We start from the raw sequence: 19382 nt of genomic DNA, 5'->3' as shown, positions 1-19382 counted from the left end.
CAAATAACATAGATGATCCTCTTGTCATACTGTTGGTGTGTGTGTGCATGTGTGTGTGTGCATGTGTGTGTTGTTGTTGTTTTGTGCACCAGTAAGTGTGTGTGTGTGCATCCATCTGATTGGTTCTGGGCAGGTTGCCCGCTCTCTCTGACAGGTCCATAGGGCCAGTGATGGACATGGGGTCATATCTGAAGAGTGTGTGTGTGTGTGTGAGTGAGAGAGAGAGGGGGGGTGTATTTTTAGCGGTCACTGGCGTGCCTACGTGGGGAAACGTTTGCCTGGCACCATCTGGACGAGGGCCGCGCCGTTTTTCTGGCACGGTCTTGGCCACCCTCCATACCCCCCGCCCCCCCACCCCTTCCCCCCCCAGCCCAGATACCCCTCCATCCCCCCAGCCTTCCCCCCCAGCCCAGATACCCCTCCACTTGCTGAGGGTCAAGCTGCCCTGAGAGACAGGCTGTAAGCAGATGTCCCTCAACCCTCCCAGTCTTGTTAATGAAGCTGGTGAGAGGGACCAACTTCAGGCCTCACACACAGACACACACACACACACACACTGATAAATTACCCCTACACACTCACACACACTGATAAAATACCCCCCCCACACACACACACATGCACCCACTAATAAAATAAACACACACACACACACTGATAAATGAACCCCTAGACATTCACACACACTAGTAAAACCACCCCCCACGCAATCATACACACAAATAAACACACAGTAGTGTGGACCAACGGTGTTTATAATCCACAAACAGTTGACAGAGGGTGCTGTGCGGTCAAAAGGACAGGAGCAGTTATTGGACATATGTGTCAATGTCCACTGAGCATATGTGTTTGTGGGCAGTTAGGATGGAGGGAGGGGGGGCTGAAAGGGTCTGATAGCTGCAACACTGTCTGACACGTCTCATTGGTGAAGGAACTCACCCGTTAAGAGAGAGAGAGAGAGAGAGGGAGAGAGAGAGAGAGAGAGAGAGAGAGAGAGAGAGAGAGAGAGAGAGAGAGAGAGACGAGAGAGAGAGGAGAGAGAGAGAGAGAGAGATGTTATGTTGATCACATGTTGATGTTATGTTGATCCTTATGTTGTTTTTGAATGGTGTTGTTGATGTATGGTTGTCTGTTGCTGTGCCTCCTGCTTTGGCAATACGGTTGTAATGACTGTCAAGCTAATAAAGCTAAATTGAACTGAATTGAGAGAGAGAGAGAGAGAGAGAGAGAGAGAGAGAGAGAGAGAGAGAGAGAGAGAGAGAGAGTGAGAGAATGAAACCAAGGTGGTTAGGGAGACAGTGTGTGGAGAACAGTTCTGTCAAGTGAGCAGCACGTCAGAGCCGAGGGGAACATGGGGGGTACAGAGACACAACGAAGTCCCCCCTCACCCCTCCCCTCCTGGTATTCTGGGCCTCCTTCACTAGATCCCAGTGGTGTGGGATTGAGAGGACCCCACACCACAGCCTGACAGCAGGCTGCCTCACCAGACCTGTCCCTGATACACCAACACAGAAGATTTTCTCTCTCTATTCTGAACGACTATACTTTTTTTCTTCAGGTCTGGGCATGAACTGGCCCCTTTGTGATGAGAGTGTGTATCTGTCTGGCATCATGTTAGGCCTTGCTGAAGGCAGTCACTTGTTCCACCTCCCATTGTCTTAGTGGGGAGGGCTGTTGGAGTGTGTGTGTGTGTGTGTGTGTGTGTGTGTGTGTGTGTGTGTGTGTGTGTGTGTGTGCGTGCGTGTGTGTGGGGGGCTGGGGTAAATTAGCAGGGTGGTGGTGGTGTGATCTAATGGAGCATGCTGTTATCAGAGAGACAGGGCCCTGGTGGTGGGGGAGCTGACGTCAGCCACATTGCCTCACAGGCCCGCGGGAAGCACACTGGGGTCACTAAGGGCTCTGTATGGGGAGCACCCGGGATTCAAACCAAGGACACTCTACTGGTTGGTTTTGTGATACAAGTATTTAGTTATGTGTGTTGGAGTCGGACTGTGGCAGCAGCTGTTGAACGACACTGATGTGTACTCTACAATGTAATTGATTCTTGGTTTGCTCACTTTTTGTATTGGGTGTTTTATTTTGTACAATTATGAGCAAGGTATGGTTTCTAAAAGGTTTCTAAAAATCCACAAAGCACTGTTTGCTTGGGTTGAACTTTATCTGAAATAAATAAAAATGTTGTTGCTACTCTCACTACTCTGCTCGTGAAGTCATCCTTCCTTTGTGCTAACCACAACTGAGTCTGTGGTTTCTCACTACCAGTAGGCCTAAATGCCGTAGAGCTCAACACTTTATTATCCTTCAATTAAGGTGACAGTATTATCAGTATTATCTAGGTGTTCTTGTGGTAGCGAGTGAGAAAGATAGCACATCTGTTGCTGCATTATTTTTATATACCGCCTTGGGTTTTTACACCTTTTGAAACCGCAGGCAATACTTTTTAGACGCTCGTTTTAGATGTAGAACTACGGCGCCCTCTGGTGACGATCATCGACTATAAACGAATCGATTGCTCTGGCATCATCTTGCTATGCCTTGTAGTACTGCCGCTCTAGTCTCGCTTCAAAACCATTCGGAAATAACTCGATACATTTGAAACAAAAATGTTTTAAAAAACCACTGGCTGGGTTAAATATTAGCAAGTCCTTATTAAAAAAATGGAAAGAAAAAAGTTTAATATTAACCTCGACGACTCTGCTTTCACTAAGAAAAGAACACCGGTTAGTGATAGTCTAACGACGTTATTATGTCTATAGATAGGAGCTAGGCTAGCTAGCTACAGTACCTACTATCCCCTACTATTGTGTTCCTATCAAGTTTATTCTGCGCATATGTGCATACAATGTGCAAAGCTAGTTAGCTATTGAGTTATCAATGTTAGCTTGTAGTATATTGCTTTCTTTGTAACTTGCATTGCTTGTGTTACACTTGGTAAAAGAAAACAGGAATTATCTGCATCATAAACACGTCTCTCTCCCGCAGGTGAAGCCCTTGTTTCAGCCGTCATCAAAGGCAGGCCTCACTGTCTCAACCAAGTCTGAATCTTCTTATCAGCCAGTACCACCTCTATCTGCCGGCCAACCACAATCCTATGCAGAATTCGTCGTCCAGAGCAGTAGCCACGCACGTCATCCTCCACCTCGCCTTCCTTCCAACCTGCACAATGAAGACGGCGTGTCAAGGGCGACAGCTGACAACGCAGAAAGAATCACAGGAGACGAGCTTGCCACTTCTAGGCCGGGTCCTAGTCTAGAGGTTCCTGGTGGGTCTGACATGGGTTCATCCTCCGCTGTTGGGTCTGTGAAGCCCTGCGAAGCGCTTAGAGAGGCTGGGGGGGGCAGTGATGGAGGTGGACCTCCAGGAGGTGAGCAGGAGGAGGGCCGGGGTGCTGGGAGGGACCAGCAACAGGCGGAGGGTCACAAGGTTGGCCCAAGCAGCCTGGGTCCCAGACCGGTGGGATCAGGGAACAGCATCATTGTCAGCCCTCGACAGGTACGACTGATGAATGAAACATCTGGAAAAAAGAAACTGTGATCAATGGTTGACCGTGTAGATTGCAAGCGTTGTTCCTTGTTTTCTAGTCTGTTGTTATCTTTGAACCAAAGCGATAGTAGTTGTCGTCATCGTGGTAAATACTTGCAGCGTCTCTGTTCTGTGCAGAGAGGAAATCCAGTTCTGAAGTTTGTGAGAAGCGTTCCCTGGGAGTTTGGAGAAGTGGTGCCTGACTATGTCCTGGGACAGACCACGTGTTCTCTCTTTCTCAGGTCCGGATTAGCTGTGTGTGTGTGTGTGTGTGTCATGCATGAGTGTGTGTGTGTCGCATGAGTGTGTGTGTGTGTGTCATGCACCTATACACATGCTTGAGACAGCCTTTCACTTAGTTTGTATTGCCACCTTTGCCTTGCTGTGTGGTTATTCTGCTGTCAGACAGGATGTTGTGCTATCTCACGTCCCACTCACCGTTTGACAGATCTCAAGTCTACCACAGTCTTTTCCTGTTGCATATGATTCCCCCCCCCCCCCCCCCCCCCCCCACACACACACACACAGATGGTCAGGTCCTTAAGACCGATGAGCTAATTTCTCCAGTTGTGTTCTTACTCATTTCATTCTCTCTCTTTATCATTGGAAAATGTGTTTTGTTTTGACCCACTTCAAACCTGCAGTCTGAGATACCATAACCTCAACCCTAACTACATCCATGACCGTCTAAAACAGCTAGGACAAACCTTCACGCTCAGGGTCCTCCTGTTGCAAGTGGATGTGGTAAAGTATTTATTAAATACCCCAAAACATGTCTTGATATTTATATTCACAATAAATGAATTTCACAACATATTCTTTCGACAATGCCAGTAAAGCCCCTCCTCTAATCTTGGATGTGATTGGTTGCATCTTGTAGAAAGATCCACACCATTCGCTGAAAGAGCTGGCTCGGATCTGCATCATGGCTGACTGCACTCTCATCCTGGCCTGGAGGTGAGACACGGGTCAACAATGACTTATATGTTTGTTTATAGGTAACAGACGTAACATGAGTTGAAACTGACTTCATTTTCCCAGGGGAAATTAGTCTGGGTCACAGTACAGTACCTGCTATATTTATTAGATGCTATGTATAGATACTAAGACCCCATGGCCCCAATACTAATAAAACATTACCCATGTGCTCTGAAAACTTAAATCAAGAGCTATAAACTTAAGACAGAGCTATAATTTTACAGAAATGAATCTTCACCGGGTCGAGGGATAAGGGAGTCTGTGATGAGCAGTTTCATGACCCAGCCACGTGTGGAAGCACAGATTTCCCATGGCCACGGTGGGCCCCTCTTAGATAACTGTCTTTACTCCATCAATTCCAGTCCCGAGGAGGCGGGGCGCTACCTGGAGACGTTCAAGTCCTACGAGAAGAAACCTGCTGACCTGCTGAAGGAGCAGGTGGAGAAGGACTACCTGTCTAAGGTACCTGGAACCTTTTCCCACATTCACCTTTGGGAAGCTGTACTCTTTCTGCCTTACAATGCCAGCACCCTTAAACATGCACCAGATCTTCAAAAGATATTTTAGATATCTCCTTTCAGGCTGGTTTGCCTGGTTGGGACCAGTTCTTAACTAGTTGCTCTATGCTCTGGCCAACTACCTCATAACTGTTTTGGTTGCTTTTAAAGGTGACTGACTGCCTGACCACAGTTAAGTCTGTCAACAAGACAGACGCCATAACCATGCTGTCCACCTTCTCTGTGAGTGGTCTTCAGAATGTTCGAGGACCCTTGGGTTCTCTGTATTCATGCATCCTTGACATTGTAGAACAACATGCATTTTTCACAATGAACTAGAGGAATGACTATTTTATGGTGTGCGGATATTAATGTCTATGATCTTGACTTGTTTTGCAGTCCATCGAGGGTATCATCAAGGCTTCTAAAGAAGACCTGGTGTTGTGCCCCGGGCTGGGGCCACAGAAGGTGAGAGTACTGGAGAGGAGAGGAGGACTGAGACCAGGTTGGCAGTACTAGTCTAACACACTGAGGCAGATCTTAACTGCTTCTTTAGTCTGAAGTCGTAACACCTTTATTAAATCTTTGGTTCTTCTTTTCTGACTTGGTGTCCTTGTGCCCCCCTGTCTTGCAGGCCCGGCGTCTCTATGATGTGCTCCACCAACCCTTCTTAAAGTCCAGGAAGAAGGAGAGCTGACTGGGCCTTTTTTCCAGTCTTCAACAGGGCCTGGCCCCTGTCTGGCTCACCTATTTCACACTGTAACCTACAGCAATAATGCTTGTGGGTTCGTTAAATGAGGACAGGAAATCTCTTGTACAGAACTGTGGTTTAGTGCTGAACCAAGCCTTGGCTTGCTTCCAATATGAAACTTTACAGAGTTATATATTTGAAGAGAATGGAGCATCATGAAAAGAGGCTAGTGGTGTTCATTAACCACATGGAGAGATTCATTATTTGACTTGAAATGCCTTTTGGAAAGGAATTGAAACGACAATATGCGGTGTTTAGTCTTTTTACGACAATTATGTGGTTATTAGGTACATATTCTACGTTGCCAGTAAATGTTTTTTGGTATTTCCTAGCATTTTTTCAATAAAGCTTAAAATCAATTCCAAATGAGTCTCTTAATGGTTTTCAGATGAACAGACTGATGGGTTCTTGCCTTTCTTTCACACCTTGCCTTTCTTCTAAAGGCAAGGTGTGATATTTCCATTCTACCTCTGCTCTCATTCTGAATCAGCTGAGACCACCAACCAACCACCTTTCCTGTGTGGAACTGCAGGGCTTTTTGAGTGTGTGTGTTGGTGGGAGTGGTGATACAGCAGCCTATATAGCTAACAGGAGTTCCCTGCATCTCCACATGTATCTGCTGTATCTGCTGGTCCTAGTCCAGCTCCTTGCCACCTCTGGTGAGTTTCTATAAATTACATTTTCCTGAACCCCTGAGCTGTTTCCTGGCAGACTAGTCTTATGTCTCTTTTCTTCAGTTTAATCTTGGTTCTCGCAATAACCCTCAGTTAAACTTGGTTCGGCATTCTTCGTTTTGTGGTTATCTTACAACATCACCACAACTGATGTGTTGGGGAAATGTTTAGCAGGATGTACAGTCTGAACTGTGAACCTTATCTCATTCGTTGTTTGCAATATGTATTTCCTCCTCTAGGGGCATCTCAGAGTGGTATAGTAGGAGGTCATGAAGCTAAGAAGCACTCCAGACCCTACATGGTGTCCCTCCAGCACAACGGAGCACACTACTGTGGGGGAATGCTGATCCGGGAGGATTATGTCCTGACTTCCGGACACTGTTTACAGTCAGCCATTTTCCTTCTTTATGTTACGCCAGACAGATTGTGATGTGTGTTAAAGTGCCTTGGCACAATGACACTCATCCTTATTTTGTTGATGGAATTGGTCAACAAACTGCTTTCCCGTGTCCATTTAGACTTGAGGAGTTTGAAATACAGGGAGTCACATCCCAAAGATGTTTGTGTTCTAGCTGAACAACATAATTATTCAACCTTTATATTTATATCTGTACTTTCTGACAAAATCTACATTCTTCAAATTCCATTTGAGAAAATGTACACCATCTTTAATATAGATGTCTAATTCCAAGTAAAACATCACATTTTTGTAGTGTACCTTACCCCTTACAAATGTGGTTACCATATTTGTTATCAGGTCTCACCCTTTAACGGTCGTCCTCGGTGCACACAATCTATCCAAGCCTGAGAAAACTCAGCAGAAGATAGAGGTGGCCCGTTACCTACGCCATCCTTTACATCTGAGATATAATCAGCTTGAATATGATGTCATGCTACTAAAGGTAAATATCTATACATTTAAGATGTATGGCTTCACCACAGATAGTTGATGAGCAATCTAGACCTAATCACTGAAAGAGTTCCAAAGATAACCAAAAATATGAAAAATAACAATAAATGTATGGAATTTACAGTATATTTGGATTTTCTTTCCCCTTTACAGCTTAAGACAAAAGCCAAACTGAATAGGTTTGTGAAGGTCATTGGTCTCCCTAAGAAGAATGGGGAAACTCCAGCAAAGTGCTCTGTAGCTGGCTGGGGCATGGTGGAATCCAAGTCATATGCATCAGATGTTCTGATGGAGACCACCGTCAAGCTTGGGAGTAACTCTGATTGCAAGCGGGTGTGGCAGAAGCACTTCAAACCTTCACAAATGATGTGTACTCTCACTGACGCAGGAAAAGGATTTTGCCAGGTAATAACTTGTTGAGGTTAAGTCAACGTCAAGTCAGTGTCAGTTGGTCAGTTAGTACCAGCTTATTCAAGGTACAGTAGGGAAATAGTCAAACAATTGATAGTAGTTTGAGTTGCATTCAAGTTTTAAATGTGTTTGTTTCACTTCTCAGGGAGACTCAGGAGGGCCACTGGTTTGCAACTCAAAGGCGCAGGGTATTGTGGCTTTCAATTATAAAGAAAACTGTAAAGACACAAGGTATCCACATGTGTACATGAAAATCCCTTTCTTCATGCCCTGGATTAATGAGATGCTGAATGGATAGCTGTTTTTATGCCTGATGGAAAATGTATTTGTTAAATCTTTGTTCGTATAAAGGTATTATCAACAAATAGCAATACATTTTTGTCTGCTATTACTTGTTGTATTTGATCACAATAAATGTTTAGCTCCAGTTATCAATAAGGGATTAAGGAATCGAAAAGACAGTATGTGGATTCAGTCTTTTTACAACACTTATGTGCTTATTAGGTAGATATTCTATGTTGCTAGTAATTATTTTTGTATTTTATAGGATTTTTTCAATAAAGCTTAAAAAACAATTCCAAATGAGTCTCTTAGTGGTTTTCAGATGAACAGACTGACAAACAAATAGCAATACATTTTTGTCAGCTATTACTTGTTGTTTTTGATCACAATAAATATTTGGCTCCTGTTATCAATAAGTAATTAAAACTATGTGCAATGTATCCTTTACTGGGTCCTTGTGATGTGTGATAGGACTAATGGGAGTCAGGTGGCTGAGCGGTTAGGGAAGCGGGCTTGTAATCAGAAGGTTGCCAGTTCGATTCCTGGCCGTGCCAGATGACGTTGTGTCCTTGGGCAAGGCACTTCACCCTACTTGCCTCGGGGGAATGTCCCTGTACTTACTGTAAGTCGCTCTGGATAAGAGCGTCTGCTAAATGACTAAATGTAAATGTAATACAATCTAAAACAGACAATTGCGATGTCAATTGTAATCAACAGTACGGCCTGTTCCAACAGCACTAAACACACCTGGATTCAGGACAGATAAGCAATCTTTTTTTATTACAGTATCTGTACAGCAATTATTTGTTTGTATTTTCTTAGTTAACCAATTACTGCTAATTCTTCATTTGTTGAGAAGAAATTCAATAACCTGCATCTTTTCAGTGTCATCATATTACTGTATTATCTCTTAACATATGACAAGCATGAGCGCCACAAAATATACAATCCACTTGCTAATGTAGCAAAAATTTGAGAAAGGGTAGCATTACATTAGCATCAGTGTGGAACAGAAAACTCAAGTCTGTTGGAAACATTTTCGTAAATAGACGAGCAAATGCATGTCAAAATTAATAAATGTAAGATTCCCCCTGTGCACCAACACCGCTACTTCTTAAAGCAATCAACACAACTGTGTTTTATTTCTATTTACAAGTTGTCTTATTAGGAATTAAATCATGCGTGGGAAACAGAAGAACGTAGAGAAAGAAAGAGAGAAATGCTGTGCTGCAGAGTTACAACCACAGACCGCTCATGCCCTGTGGCTGCAAGCTCAGTCGTAGTGTTGGCTTTTGAAGTTGAACCTTTTTCGCTCTGTGAAACCAGTCATCTGAAGAGGGGAAGTCATATTTTTTTGATAGAGAATGAACAGGTGACTGTATCAGCATGCTATGCACTAAAACTGAGGACGTTGAAAGACAAAAACAACATTATACATACTTGACTTGGATCTCTTGTGAAGTATCTCTTCTCGATGACCTAACAGACATGGGACGGACAACAGACTGCTCACATACAAACTTAGGCAAACTAATCAATTTAATATTTGTGTTCCATTCGTATTGCATGCCAATACACACAAACACACTTATACAGTATATATTTACAATCATCATAACATCTCACCTTGTCAAAGAACCTACTTAGCTTCACTGCATTAGAGGTACCGGCAGCTAGATATCTTGGATTGGTGGAGTCCTGCAATAATAGCAAATGTACCATAACAAGCTGTTCCAATGGCTTACGGTACAGAACTAGGCTAATTGGCGTTGCACATTAGCGGTGGCTAGCTTGATGGTCGCAGAGGACTCCAACAAGAAAGGTTAGAGGTAGCTACCAGATTGATCTCTTCGGCGTTGAAGTCTTCAGAGAGGAAGGCTGTCCTGTTGAGAACATCGCTGCGCTTGTTTTCTGGGATCTGGTCAAACTTGGTGCCGATCAACAACAAAGGCACTGGGTTCTCAGCAAACTGCTCTCGGTCATAATCACTGAAGCATTCACACAAAGAGGGGATATTACAAAACACTATCGCAAAAAGCTTAGCGATATCTGAAGTAGTTATGTATGTAAGTTATAATATTAGTAGCTGTAGTAGCCTATAATATAATTATTATCTGCTATGTGCTGACTGTTGTGACAAAACAAACCCATTTGATACGATAACTCCTGTTGGAGACGAGTCTCTGTTTAAGGCTTCTAAAGACCAGCGATATAGATTTTGGGAGGATTTCTTGTTCGTCAGATCGTGAACTAGTATAATGCCTGCAAAGATGCAAAAGACGCATTATTACCATCTAATCCATGGACGTTTTTGTTTTCTGAATGCTTTATACCCACAAAGTATTCTAATCACCATTGACTGAGTTGTAGAAAACCGCTCTGGTGCTTTTAACACTGCTAGCACTTCCTACTGACCCTCCAACATCCCATAATTCAATGTAGAAGGTCTTCTCCTCCGGGGTACCTTCCTTGTAGTCATGCGCCTGTAATGATATTTCATAAACAACCCTCAATGCAACACATGACAGTTGTCGCAGCCAGGAACCAACAACAGACTGACCGCTCGTTGAGTCACTCAGCGCTTCCTTCTTACCCGCACATCTACAGAGCAACCAACGGTCCATGAAGGATTCCCCAAAACCTGATTTTGACACAGCAGATGGACTAATGAAGACTTCCCCACACCTGTCACGGAAAAGACAGGAGGACACATTGTAGTTTAGCCTCCTACAACTAAGAGTTGGCTAGTATTTAAGAATAGGCCTACACACGGGTTGATTGGCTGGCTAGCCTAGCTATGTTACTAACGTTTACATTAGCTCGGCTAGCTGTTCAAAAGTGTATTCTTATTTAGTGTTCGACAACAAGCGCTTGTTCAACAACAAGCGCTGTTGCTTTCCCAACACAGGGCAGTAGCAGTTAATCGACGGACTTTTATGTAAATAAACCAACTTTAGATTAAATCAAGTCCGCGAACATATCCTTTATTTATGTCAGACAGGTGAAAATACTACTATCTATTTAAAATATAATAAATATAGCGCTACTTACCGGAATCTCCCAAAACTAATACTTTCACTCTGTCAAGAGAAGCCATTTTTGTGAACCAGAAGTATATCAAAGTATCCCCGGGCCTCAAACAACGTTGCACTCTGATTGGACATGGTTTTGTTTACCGGGTTTCATTTCCGGGACATCAGTGAAGCGTGATACACGAAACAATCGCCTGAACTTGATTACAGGAACAACTGTAATCTTATAAAGTAAGTGACGGTTTTCCTGCTTATTAAAATAAAGAAAGTGAAATGTACACAAACCTTATACGCTTAGCTCTTCGTAGTACTATTAGTCTCGCTTTTTACGTTATGACTTGAACCATCAATCGGCTAGCTAGCTAGCTATTACATTTGTTGTTAGCTAGACTAACTAGCTAGCTTGACTAGTTTTGCTGTTTTTATTGCAAAAGTAGAAAATACTTTTTTTCAGGCAAATGCACTAATCATGAATAACTTTAAACAAATGGCAATGTTGTAGAGATTAACCAGTTGAAGAATCGTAACTAGCATAGCTGGCAAATATTCTTGACTCAACCGCATGTCGCTCGGTAGCAACTAGTTGTAGTTAGCTAGTAAAGTGAACTAGCAAGCTCGTGAGACAACGTCGGCAAGATATTTAGTTGGCATAGCAGAACGTCAGCATTTGTATGTGCTTTAAATGGTATTTTAAGCAACGCCTAGTCGAGTTTCCAGTTGGCAGTTAGTAGACAGGTTATTACGGCAGCCAGCTAAATTATCATGTTGTGTCGTCTTGTGAAGACATTTGCAATCGTTTAATCGTTACTCCACAGAATCCATTCCCACGAACAGCAGCAGCCCTGCTCCCAATTGGCTGGAGTCCTTTCCAGAAACAGTCCCTCTCACCGTGGCATTTTGCCGGTCTCCTACACCTTTGCTCGGGAGCCAAACTATCGGTACAGCTCATTCCCACCACACAATATACGTGTACAGCACAGACTTCTGCCATTGTACTGTCCACCTTGAGGCCTATTTCCTAAAGCATATTTTATATTCTATAATCTCTCTAGCACACTCCTATGAACCGTTGAAGATGAGTGAGCCAGAGCTACTGACAGAGGTCCCTGCTGCATTGAAGCGCCTCGCCAAACAAGTAGTTCGGGGCTTCTACGGGGTGGAGCACGCCCTGGCCCTGGACGTGCTCATCCGCAACCCCTGCGTCCGCGAGGAGGACATGCTGGAGCTGCTGAAGTTCGACCGCAAGCAGCTGCGCTCGGTGCTCAACACGCTGAAGGGGGACAAGTTCGTCAAGTGCCGCATGAGGGTGGAGACAGCGGCCGACGGGAAAACCACACGCCACAACTACTACTTCATCAACTACCGTCTGCTGGTCAACGTGGTGAAGTACAAGCTGGACCACATGCGGCGGCGCATTGAGACGGACGAGCGCGACTCCACCAACCGGGCGTCCTTCCTCTGCCCCTGCTGCTACAGCACCTTCACTGACCTGGAGGCCAACCAGCTGTTCGACCCCATGACAGGTGAGAGGGAAGGGGTGGGGGGAGACCCACCCTATTGACAGGTGAGAGAGAAGGGGTGGGGGGAGAGGGAGAAGGTTGTTTTAGTGGATGAGATAGATAGTTTAAGATAAATCTGAAGAAATGGACAGAATTAAAGCGTGGAGGCAAATGGGGCTGTGAGCATGCAATAATCAAGCTCACTATTAAGATAAACCCAGATATTCGGTGGCTTTTGACCAGTTATGGTGAGTAACATCAGTAAGTCCTTCTTGAACACTAGATGGCAGTATACGTCTTCACCAGAGCAACTGTACAACTGACAACTATACGTACACAGCTGAATGGATCTAGCCTGCATTTAAGACCCAGTTACGCAATAATCCTGATATTACCTGGGAGGAGGCTCAAGAGTTCATGACATTTTTGTGAGAAACCCTCGTCTGCCCTGTCATCCCTCACCGAGGAGCTCTGCTGTCCCTTCTGTTTCCTGCACACAGTCCGAGGATCACGGGCGCGGTGCTCTGAGTGGCTCCAGTTTGCCTTTCAGTGCTTCCTGCCATGTATAATTCATCCGACCTGCAGTTCAGTACTGCCTCTCTCGCCCCCCTCCCTTGCCCCAGAATTATTTACTAAGAGTGAAGGGAAAGAGAGTTCTGTACTCACACACCCACACGTTCACATACATACACACACACTCACTTACTCTCACACACACAGTACGCTGGCACACCTTCTGCGGGTGAGTCAGGCTATAACTCTCAGGCTTGGCTTGTTGGCAGTGGGCTTGTCGTGGTGAGGACTGTATAATGCGCGGGGGTATTTCACCCCAACCCAAACGCACACAAATCATGTGTGTGACGCCAGGTCTATCGTCGGCCTCTTTCCGGGGCGTCCGTTTCCTATCAGGAGGACAGCTGGAGTCTGGGCTCAGGGCCTAGTCTGAAGGAGGGCTGAACAGCCCCTGCGTATGACTCCTGCTGATCTGCAGGTGCGGAAGTTTTAAAGCCTCGGGCCTTTATACACCCAATTGCACTGGCATGGAGAGCAAACAAGCACTCACAAAAAGTAGATCCCTCTCATCGAACAGGTTTCTCCACGCCTGTTTACCAGGTTTGATTTTAAAAATATTTTTGGGTGCGTCCTCTTGTAAAACTCCCATCAGGTTGTAAAACTCCCATCAAAATATCTCTGAATTCACTTTTATTTGTGAGTCAATGGTGAAAGCTCATGATTTATACTTCCCATTACTCTCTCTTTCAGTACAAGTGAATACCAGTGGGTCTTTCACATGCATGCAGCCTGTCATACGAGTCGCCGCAAGGTAGTGTTTACATTTACATTTAGTCATTTAGCAGACGCTCTTATCCAGAGCATCCTCTCTGTGCTAAACGTCATTTAGCACAGCCAGGATTCGAACCAACAACCTTCTGATTAATAGCCTAACTCCCTAACCGCTCAGCCATCTGACCCCCAAAGTGTAAGGCACGTGTGTATTCAGTAGGCAGGTACGTAGAGGCAGATCAAGCTGAGGACTGAGGGTTTAGTCACGTTATTGTGCTTGATGATCACAAAGTCATTGGAGTGTCCTGGGAGGATGACGCAGTGAGTGGGAGAAAGATGTCTTTTTATTGTGAAGGCAGCATGTCATTATGATCTTTTCAGCTCTTTCAGTTATGCCTGGATACATTTTCAATCAGGATAAAGATTTTTTTTTTTTTTTGAGGGGGTGTGGAAATTGGATGTCTTTTCAGTGTTTCTGATTACCTCACCAGTAAATGACTGTGCCCCTCCACCTGTCACAGTGATCACGCGAAGCACAAAATAAGGACATTACAACTGAGTAACTGTGTTCTGAGCATGTCTGCCCCAAGGAACCTGCCTCGTGCCACATTGTACATCACAGTTGTTAAGGGAGGCGGCCTATAAAAGGACTCCCATTTGTGCAAAGTGAAAAACATGGTTACAGTCCAATTTGGAGATTTGGCTTCTTAATTATGGTGCACATTAGCAGATAGCACCAGGGCTGGTCTTATCCGGCGTCGAGTTCTTGCCAAGAAACATATTAGTCAACCAGCAGTCCATTTGTGCAACAATAACACACAGTAATAACCTCTTTATTTGAAAAACAAAAGAATTGGCACAGATCGGAATGCAACACCAGGCCTGTCTGACTTGGATAGGATTTTTTATTGCAGGGTGGAGGGACGTACTCACAGGGGGGGGGGGGGGGGGGGGGGAGAGAGGAAAGAAGTGATTGATCACTCCAATGTTTATTCATTTCTTTCTCTCATCCCGTCTCGGAGAACTGGCACCTGTCCAGGATGCACTGTACTGCAAAGTGGATGACATCACTTCCTCCCCCCCTGCTGCACTGGGAGCTGTTCATTACTTTGTATGCAAGTGTGTCTTTGCTAGAGGCAGAGAGTAGCCTAGATTTCCACAGGGAGAAGGAGCAAGAAAACCAGAACCAGGACTCGCTTTTTGACGTCAGTCCTCTTCAGTGAGAAAATCCAGACATCACTACGTGATTTCTATAAAATTCTGAACCATATTGGCTGTCCACCTGTTCACATTTTTTGAGTTTCAGTATAGGGCCCATATTTGAATATAAATTAAAATACAAATTGAAAAATCACATTAAATTATTGTCAAAAGCACAGTTTATATCTGTTTTGACACAGCACCTGTCACGATGTAGTTCAGAACTCTTTGACTGCTGGCTGAACATGCTGTTCTGTTTGTGTTCTTCTTGATCAAAGACGATGTGCTTAACTTTTTCGTCACGGTGAAGGTTAATGACGTCACTTTGCCACCAAACAGGAAGAGATGTCATCCACTGGGACTGTTGCTAGGATACACAGTGTGAAAACAGTCAAAGAAGTGTAAGTCAGTCTGTGTGCAAAATCATATTAAAACGGAGCAAAACAACATGAAACCAAGACATTGAACAAATAAAAATGCTGCGAAATCATGTTGTGAAGAGGAAGAATCAAACTGGGAGGCGCTGTGTCCATCACTGGCCCCCCGGTGGGACTGTGCTGTGTCCATCACTGGGCCCCCGGTGGGACTGTGCTGTGTCCATCACTGGGCCCCCGGTGGGACTGTGCTGTGTCCATCACTGGGCCCCTGGTGGGACTGTGCTGTGTCCATCACTGGGCCCCCGGTGGGACTGTGCTGTGTCCATCACTGGGCCCCTGGTGGGACTGTGCTGTGTCCATCACTGGGCCCCCGGTGAGACTGTGCTGTGTCCATCACTGGGCCCCCGGTGGGACTGTGCTGTGTCCATCACTGGGCCCCTGGTGGGACTGTGCTGTGTCCATCACTGGGCCCCCGGTGAGACTGTGCTGTGTCCATCACTGGGCCCCTGGTGGGACTGTGCTGTGTCCATCACTGGGCCCCTGGTGGGACTGTGCTGTGTCCATCACTGGGCCCCTGGTGGGACTGTGCTGTGTCCATCACTGGGCCCCCGGTGAGACTGTGCTGTGTCCATCACTGGGCCCCTGGTGGGACTGTGCTGTGTCCATCACTGGGCCCCCGGTGGGACTGTGCTGTGTCCATCACTGGGCCCCCGGTGGGACTGTGCTGTGTCCATCACTGGACATCAGATGTCTGCCACTTCAGGTGTCCGCCTTTGGCAGTCGACCGACCTGAAAAGAGCATGTGTTGTAAGCGGTCCCGGTCCTCCTCACGTCTGAGACCGAGCTGCTTCTGACTGCCGCTTGTGTGTCAGCCCTTAATAATGAGCTTCAGCAACACTCCTCACCAACTTATATAGGAGGTTTAGTATATTATATGTTAGCTTATCATAGGTGTAACCTATGATCTGAGGACTGGCATGCTATGCCAGGTTGCTTTGTGTTGTCTTGTCCAAAGAATTTCAGTGCCCAGTCTGACCCTGTGTTGTTCTGTGAATCTGACAATAAAATACTTGAACAACATCCACTGAGGAGGATGTTCACATGGTCCAGGGATTCTTCTAGCAATTCTGTTGAGTCTCCGACATTGATTAAAAAAAAAGTGAAGTGTCTCTGGGCAGCTTTGGAGTTTAATCACCATTGATTCTAAAGAAGACTTAAGACACGGCGACACGGACAGGGCCAAATGTAACAGCACCTTTAACAGCGGCATAAACCTCGATGAGTTATGTTTTTTTTGGGGTGGGGGGAACAGATGTCTCCTCCATCCTGATTGGACGAGTGTTTCCCACAGAGGTAGATGTGTATCGCTATTGGGCTGGTGTCTCCAGCAGATAAGTCGATTTTAATCGTGATTGGGAGGGTGTCTCCGACTGATAAACAGATCTCCGTCTTGATTGGGTGGGTGTCTCCCTCAGATAAGGAGATCTCCGCGCAGATGGGGCGACTGTTTTAAAGAGATAAGCAGCTTTCCGTAATTGTGGGGTGTTTTTCCAGAACGTCTTCCCCTCTCTGGCGTTTCTTGTCTCTGACAAAGTCACAGAGGATCTGAAAGTTGTCTCAAACCCGTCCTTGGCCTTGGAGTACTAAAACAGTGTTGTTGACCCTTAGATGGTTTACCGTTTTTTTGGCCACAGAACAAACATCCTTATCATCTATAGATATTACTCCAATTAACGGCCTTAGCCTCTCAAGATGACAAGAGGTACAAGACAGGCAGCGACACACACCAAAGCCTTTCTCTTAGCAGTCGGCTTAGAGTAGAAGGCTTCTCTGCCTTCACTGTGGTCTCCCTCCAGGTCTCTCTGGTCTGTGGTCTCCTCAGGGTCTCTCTGGTCTGTGGTCTCCTCTGGGTCTGTGGTCTCCTCAGGGTCTCTCTGGTCTGTGGTCTCTTCTGGGTCTGTGGTCTGTGGTCTCCTCAGGGTCTCTCTGGTCTGTGGTCTCTTCTGGGTCTGTCTGGTCTGTGGTCTCCTCTGGGTCTGTCTGGTCTGTGGTCTCCCTCAGGGTCTCTGGTCCCCTCAGGGTCTCTGGTCTCCTCAGGGTCTCTGGTCTCCTCAGGGTCTCTCTGGTCTGTGGTATCGTCTGTCCTCCGTATCACTTTGTGCTGCTACAGCAGTAACCCAGCCCTCGGAGCTAAGATGAGGATGGAGCAAGCAGCCAGTTCGCGTGTTAGCCAATCTGTTAGGCAGCTTTCTGCTAGCCAAGCAACACCTGACACCACATCACAGAGAATAGTACATGACTCTGCAGGTGACGCACGCGCACCCACACACACAAAAAAGAAAAAGCGCATCTGTTTTCACCAGTCTTAATACATCCCTTCTAGTCCTATCCCAACACGACAGCCTGTTTGTTCAGACACGAAGGTCACTCAACCTACCTCCTGCTTAGCTAGAAGCCGTTTTTCCTGTCACCTGTCTAGGTAAGCCTCCCCTGACACACCACCGACCCTCCAGGACGTTTTGACAGTGATGTTTTCAGTCGGGGTGTGATTCGCCTCCAGTGGGTGTTACTTTCTGTTGGCTTGCAGCCGAAATTCAGGCAGAAGGCGAAGAAAACAAAGGCATACCTCAATATATCGATTGCTGTGTCTTTCTCTTTCTAGTGCGCTCTTAAGTTATGTGCTCTTACCTGCATCCCGTTCATCCCTGCCTGCTCATGCTGGAGAGAGGGTGTGCTTTCCCCCAAACTGCACAGGCCCGCAGGCCTGCAAAACTAAAACGCACAACGTACCAAACTTTTGACTAACTTTCGCACAAACTAAAAGGTCAGAACTTTTGCCCTGAGAGCGCAAAAAAGGTTCCCCACAAATTGGCTTCACACATCACCCCCTGTCTTCTCGTACCGCCTTCCAACACAATTAGTCAACCACTCTCCCAATTTATCCCACCTGCTCCACTCCCATCAGCCACCTCGAACTCCAGAGCCACAAAAAAAAAAGATGTTACAAAACCGTCCATGGCAGACTCTTTACAATTCTGGGCCAACTTATTCATATTTGATCAGCACACAGAAAGGAAGAACCCCTGAAATGACCCAGGAAACAGGGATCACCACGAACCAAAGAGAGACGCCTTAATTATGGAGCAGGAGATCCAGTTCTATTCGCTGCCTGGTGACAAAAGCTTCCTAAAGCAGCATTGTCCCTTAGTCTCACTGCTAATTGTCAGGCGCTTTTTGATAGGGGGAGAAAGGCTGGCGTGTGGAGTTCTGCAGACGTGCAATTGCCAGGGTTTTTAGTCTATGATTATGTTGAAATTGTGAGGGGCCTTGTCTTTACCAGCACAAAAGACCAAAGGAATTTCTCTCTGAGGGATCGAGTGGTGGTTTTTGTGAAAGTTGTGGTTTTTACTTTGTAAAGGACGTTGGGAGTCTGTCGGAATGCTTTCTGTGCAGTCCACCCCCCCACATACGTACAAATACTCCCTGACACTCACTCTTTTTCTCCTTGTCACTCGTCTACCTGGGTCGTTCCTCCAGTCGAGTTCTGTCACTAGTCTCTCTTTTTGAGGCGACTTCCTCCATGGCCAAACTATTTTGTCTGTCAGTAGTAGGCAACTCCCCTGCCGTCCTTGACATTATAGGGGAGGTGAAAGTGCTGTCAGGAGACTGGTCTACACCAAGCAGAATAGGAACCAGCAGTACACTGGAAATCACGGGAGACCGACAGACGCGAGGGAGTCTATCCTCCACACGACGGCTTGGAAGGTCGCCGGTTGACTTTTCCTTCTCCTTCTCCTCACAGTTTGGCACTTTTGTGCTTGAGGGACGTTCTAAGCAAGTCTGTCCTCTGTGGAGTTCTCAGTTCCTCGGTCCAGGGCTGAGTCGTGTCACCTCCCCCGGGCTCTCTCGCCCGCCCGCCCGCCATGGTAATGAGTCAATGTGACACCTGGTGTCATACCTGTCGC

At 45.9% G+C, this 19382-nt stretch overlaps 4 protein-coding genes across 5 annotated transcripts in view; 3 read left to right on the top strand and 1 right to left on the bottom strand.

The window, feature by feature from the left end:
* The first annotated feature begins 2562 nt into the window (after positions 1-2562).
* ercc1 (excision repair cross-complementation group 1) lies at positions 2563-6108 on the top strand. 2 transcript variants are annotated; one of them, XM_067259468.1, is made up of 9 exons: positions 2563-2720; positions 2983-3492; positions 3661-3764; positions 4167-4266; positions 4403-4479; positions 4863-4962; positions 5169-5240; positions 5397-5465; positions 5632-6108. In XM_067259468.1, exons 1-9 carry the CDS (start codon positions 2658-2660, stop codon positions 5692-5694), a joined length of 1158 nt encoding a protein of 385 aa, XP_067115569.1. In that variant the 5' UTR covers positions 2563-2657; the 3' UTR covers positions 5695-6108. The 2 variants fall into 2 exon arrangements, with proteins under 2 accessions (XP_067115569.1, XP_067115560.1); XM_067259459.1 differs by having other exon boundaries at positions 3643-3764.
* A 235-nt stretch (positions 6109-6343) lies between these two features.
* Positions 6344-8300, top strand: LOC136965119 (mast cell protease 1A-like). The gene is made up of 5 exons (XM_067259126.1): positions 6344-6407; positions 6662-6809; positions 7180-7324; positions 7486-7737; positions 7889-8300. Exons 1-5 carry the CDS (start codon positions 6359-6361, stop codon positions 8039-8041), a joined length of 747 nt encoding a protein of 248 aa, XP_067115227.1. The 5' UTR covers positions 6344-6358; the 3' UTR covers positions 8042-8300.
* A 484-nt stretch (positions 8301-8784) lies between these two features.
* On the bottom strand, positions 8785-11137 carry rabl3 (RAB, member of RAS oncogene family-like 3). Its single transcript, XM_067257439.1, has 8 exons — positions 11077-11137; positions 10619-10710; positions 10379-10508; positions 10173-10287; positions 9863-10013; positions 9652-9723; positions 9466-9504; positions 8785-9355 (listed from the first exon to the last, which is right to left on the bottom strand). The coding sequence occupies exons 1-8, from the start codon at positions 11120-11122 to the stop codon at positions 9299-9301; spliced, it is 702 nt and encodes a 233-aa protein (XP_067113540.1). The 5' UTR covers positions 11123-11137; the 3' UTR covers positions 8785-9298.
* A 38-nt stretch (positions 11138-11175) lies between these two features.
* The window catches only part of gtf2e1 (general transcription factor IIE, polypeptide 1, alpha), a 14339-nt gene continuing 6132 nt past the window's right edge, over positions 11176-19382 (top strand). The window contains exons 1-3 of the mRNA XM_067258173.1: positions 11176-11288; positions 11873-11995; positions 12110-12580. Of these exons, the coding sequence (XP_067114274.1) occupies positions 12133-12580 (448 nt within the window). The 5' untranslated portion in view covers positions 11176-11288; positions 11873-11995; positions 12110-12132. The remainder of the gene's footprint in view (positions 11289-11872; positions 11996-12109; positions 12581-19382) is intronic.

The sequence above is a fragment of the Osmerus mordax genome, chromosome 2 (assembly GCF_038355195.1).
Source record: "Osmerus mordax isolate fOsmMor3 chromosome 2, fOsmMor3.pri, whole genome shotgun sequence".
NCBI classification, from domain to species: domain Eukaryota; kingdom Metazoa; phylum Chordata; class Actinopteri; order Osmeriformes; family Osmeridae; genus Osmerus; species Osmerus mordax.
Note: the sequence above shows the minus strand (reverse complement) of the source record. Positions and strands in the feature narration are given on the sequence as shown.

What these genes read in the sequence shown, in the direction of transcription:
- ercc1 (XM_067259459.1), top strand. Translation starts at nt 2,658, where the DNA reads ATGGAAAGAAAAAAGTTTAATATTAACCTCGACGACTCTGCTTTCACT. An exon ending in TCACTAAGAAAAGAACACCG is followed by an intron (nt 2,721 to 2,982) that starts GTTAGTGATAGT and finishes TCTCTCCCGCAG; the next exon opens with GTGAAGCCCTTGTTTCAGCC. An exon ending in TCCTGTTGCAAGTGGATGTG is followed by an intron (nt 4,267 to 4,402) that starts GTAAAGTATTTA and finishes TGCATCTTGTAG; the next exon opens with AAAGATCCACACCATTCGCT.
- LOC136965119 (XM_067259126.1), top strand. Translation starts at nt 6,359, where the DNA reads ATGTATCTGCTGTATCTGCTGGTCCTAGTCCAGCTCCTTGCCACCTCT. An exon ending in ACTTCCGGACACTGTTTACA is followed by an intron (nt 6,810 to 7,179) that starts GTCAGCCATTTT and finishes ATTTGTTATCAG; the next exon opens with GTCTCACCCTTTAACGGTCG. An exon ending in ATGATGTCATGCTACTAAAG is followed by an intron (nt 7,325 to 7,485) that starts GTAAATATCTAT and finishes TCCCCTTTACAG; the next exon opens with CTTAAGACAAAAGCCAAACT.
- rabl3 (XM_067257439.1), bottom strand. Translation starts at nt 11,122, where the DNA reads ATGGCTTCTCTTGACAGAGTGAAAGTATTAGTTTTGGGAGATTCCG. An exon ending in ATTAGTTTTGGGAGATTCCG is followed by an intron (nt 10,711 to 11,076) that starts GTAAGTAGCGCT and finishes TTTCCGTGACAG; the next exon opens with GTGTGGGGAAGTCTTCATTA. An exon ending in TAAGTAGGTTCTTTGACAAG is followed by an intron (nt 9,505 to 9,651) that starts GTGAGATGTTAT and finishes CATGTCTGTTAG; the next exon opens with GTCATCGAGAAGAGATACTT.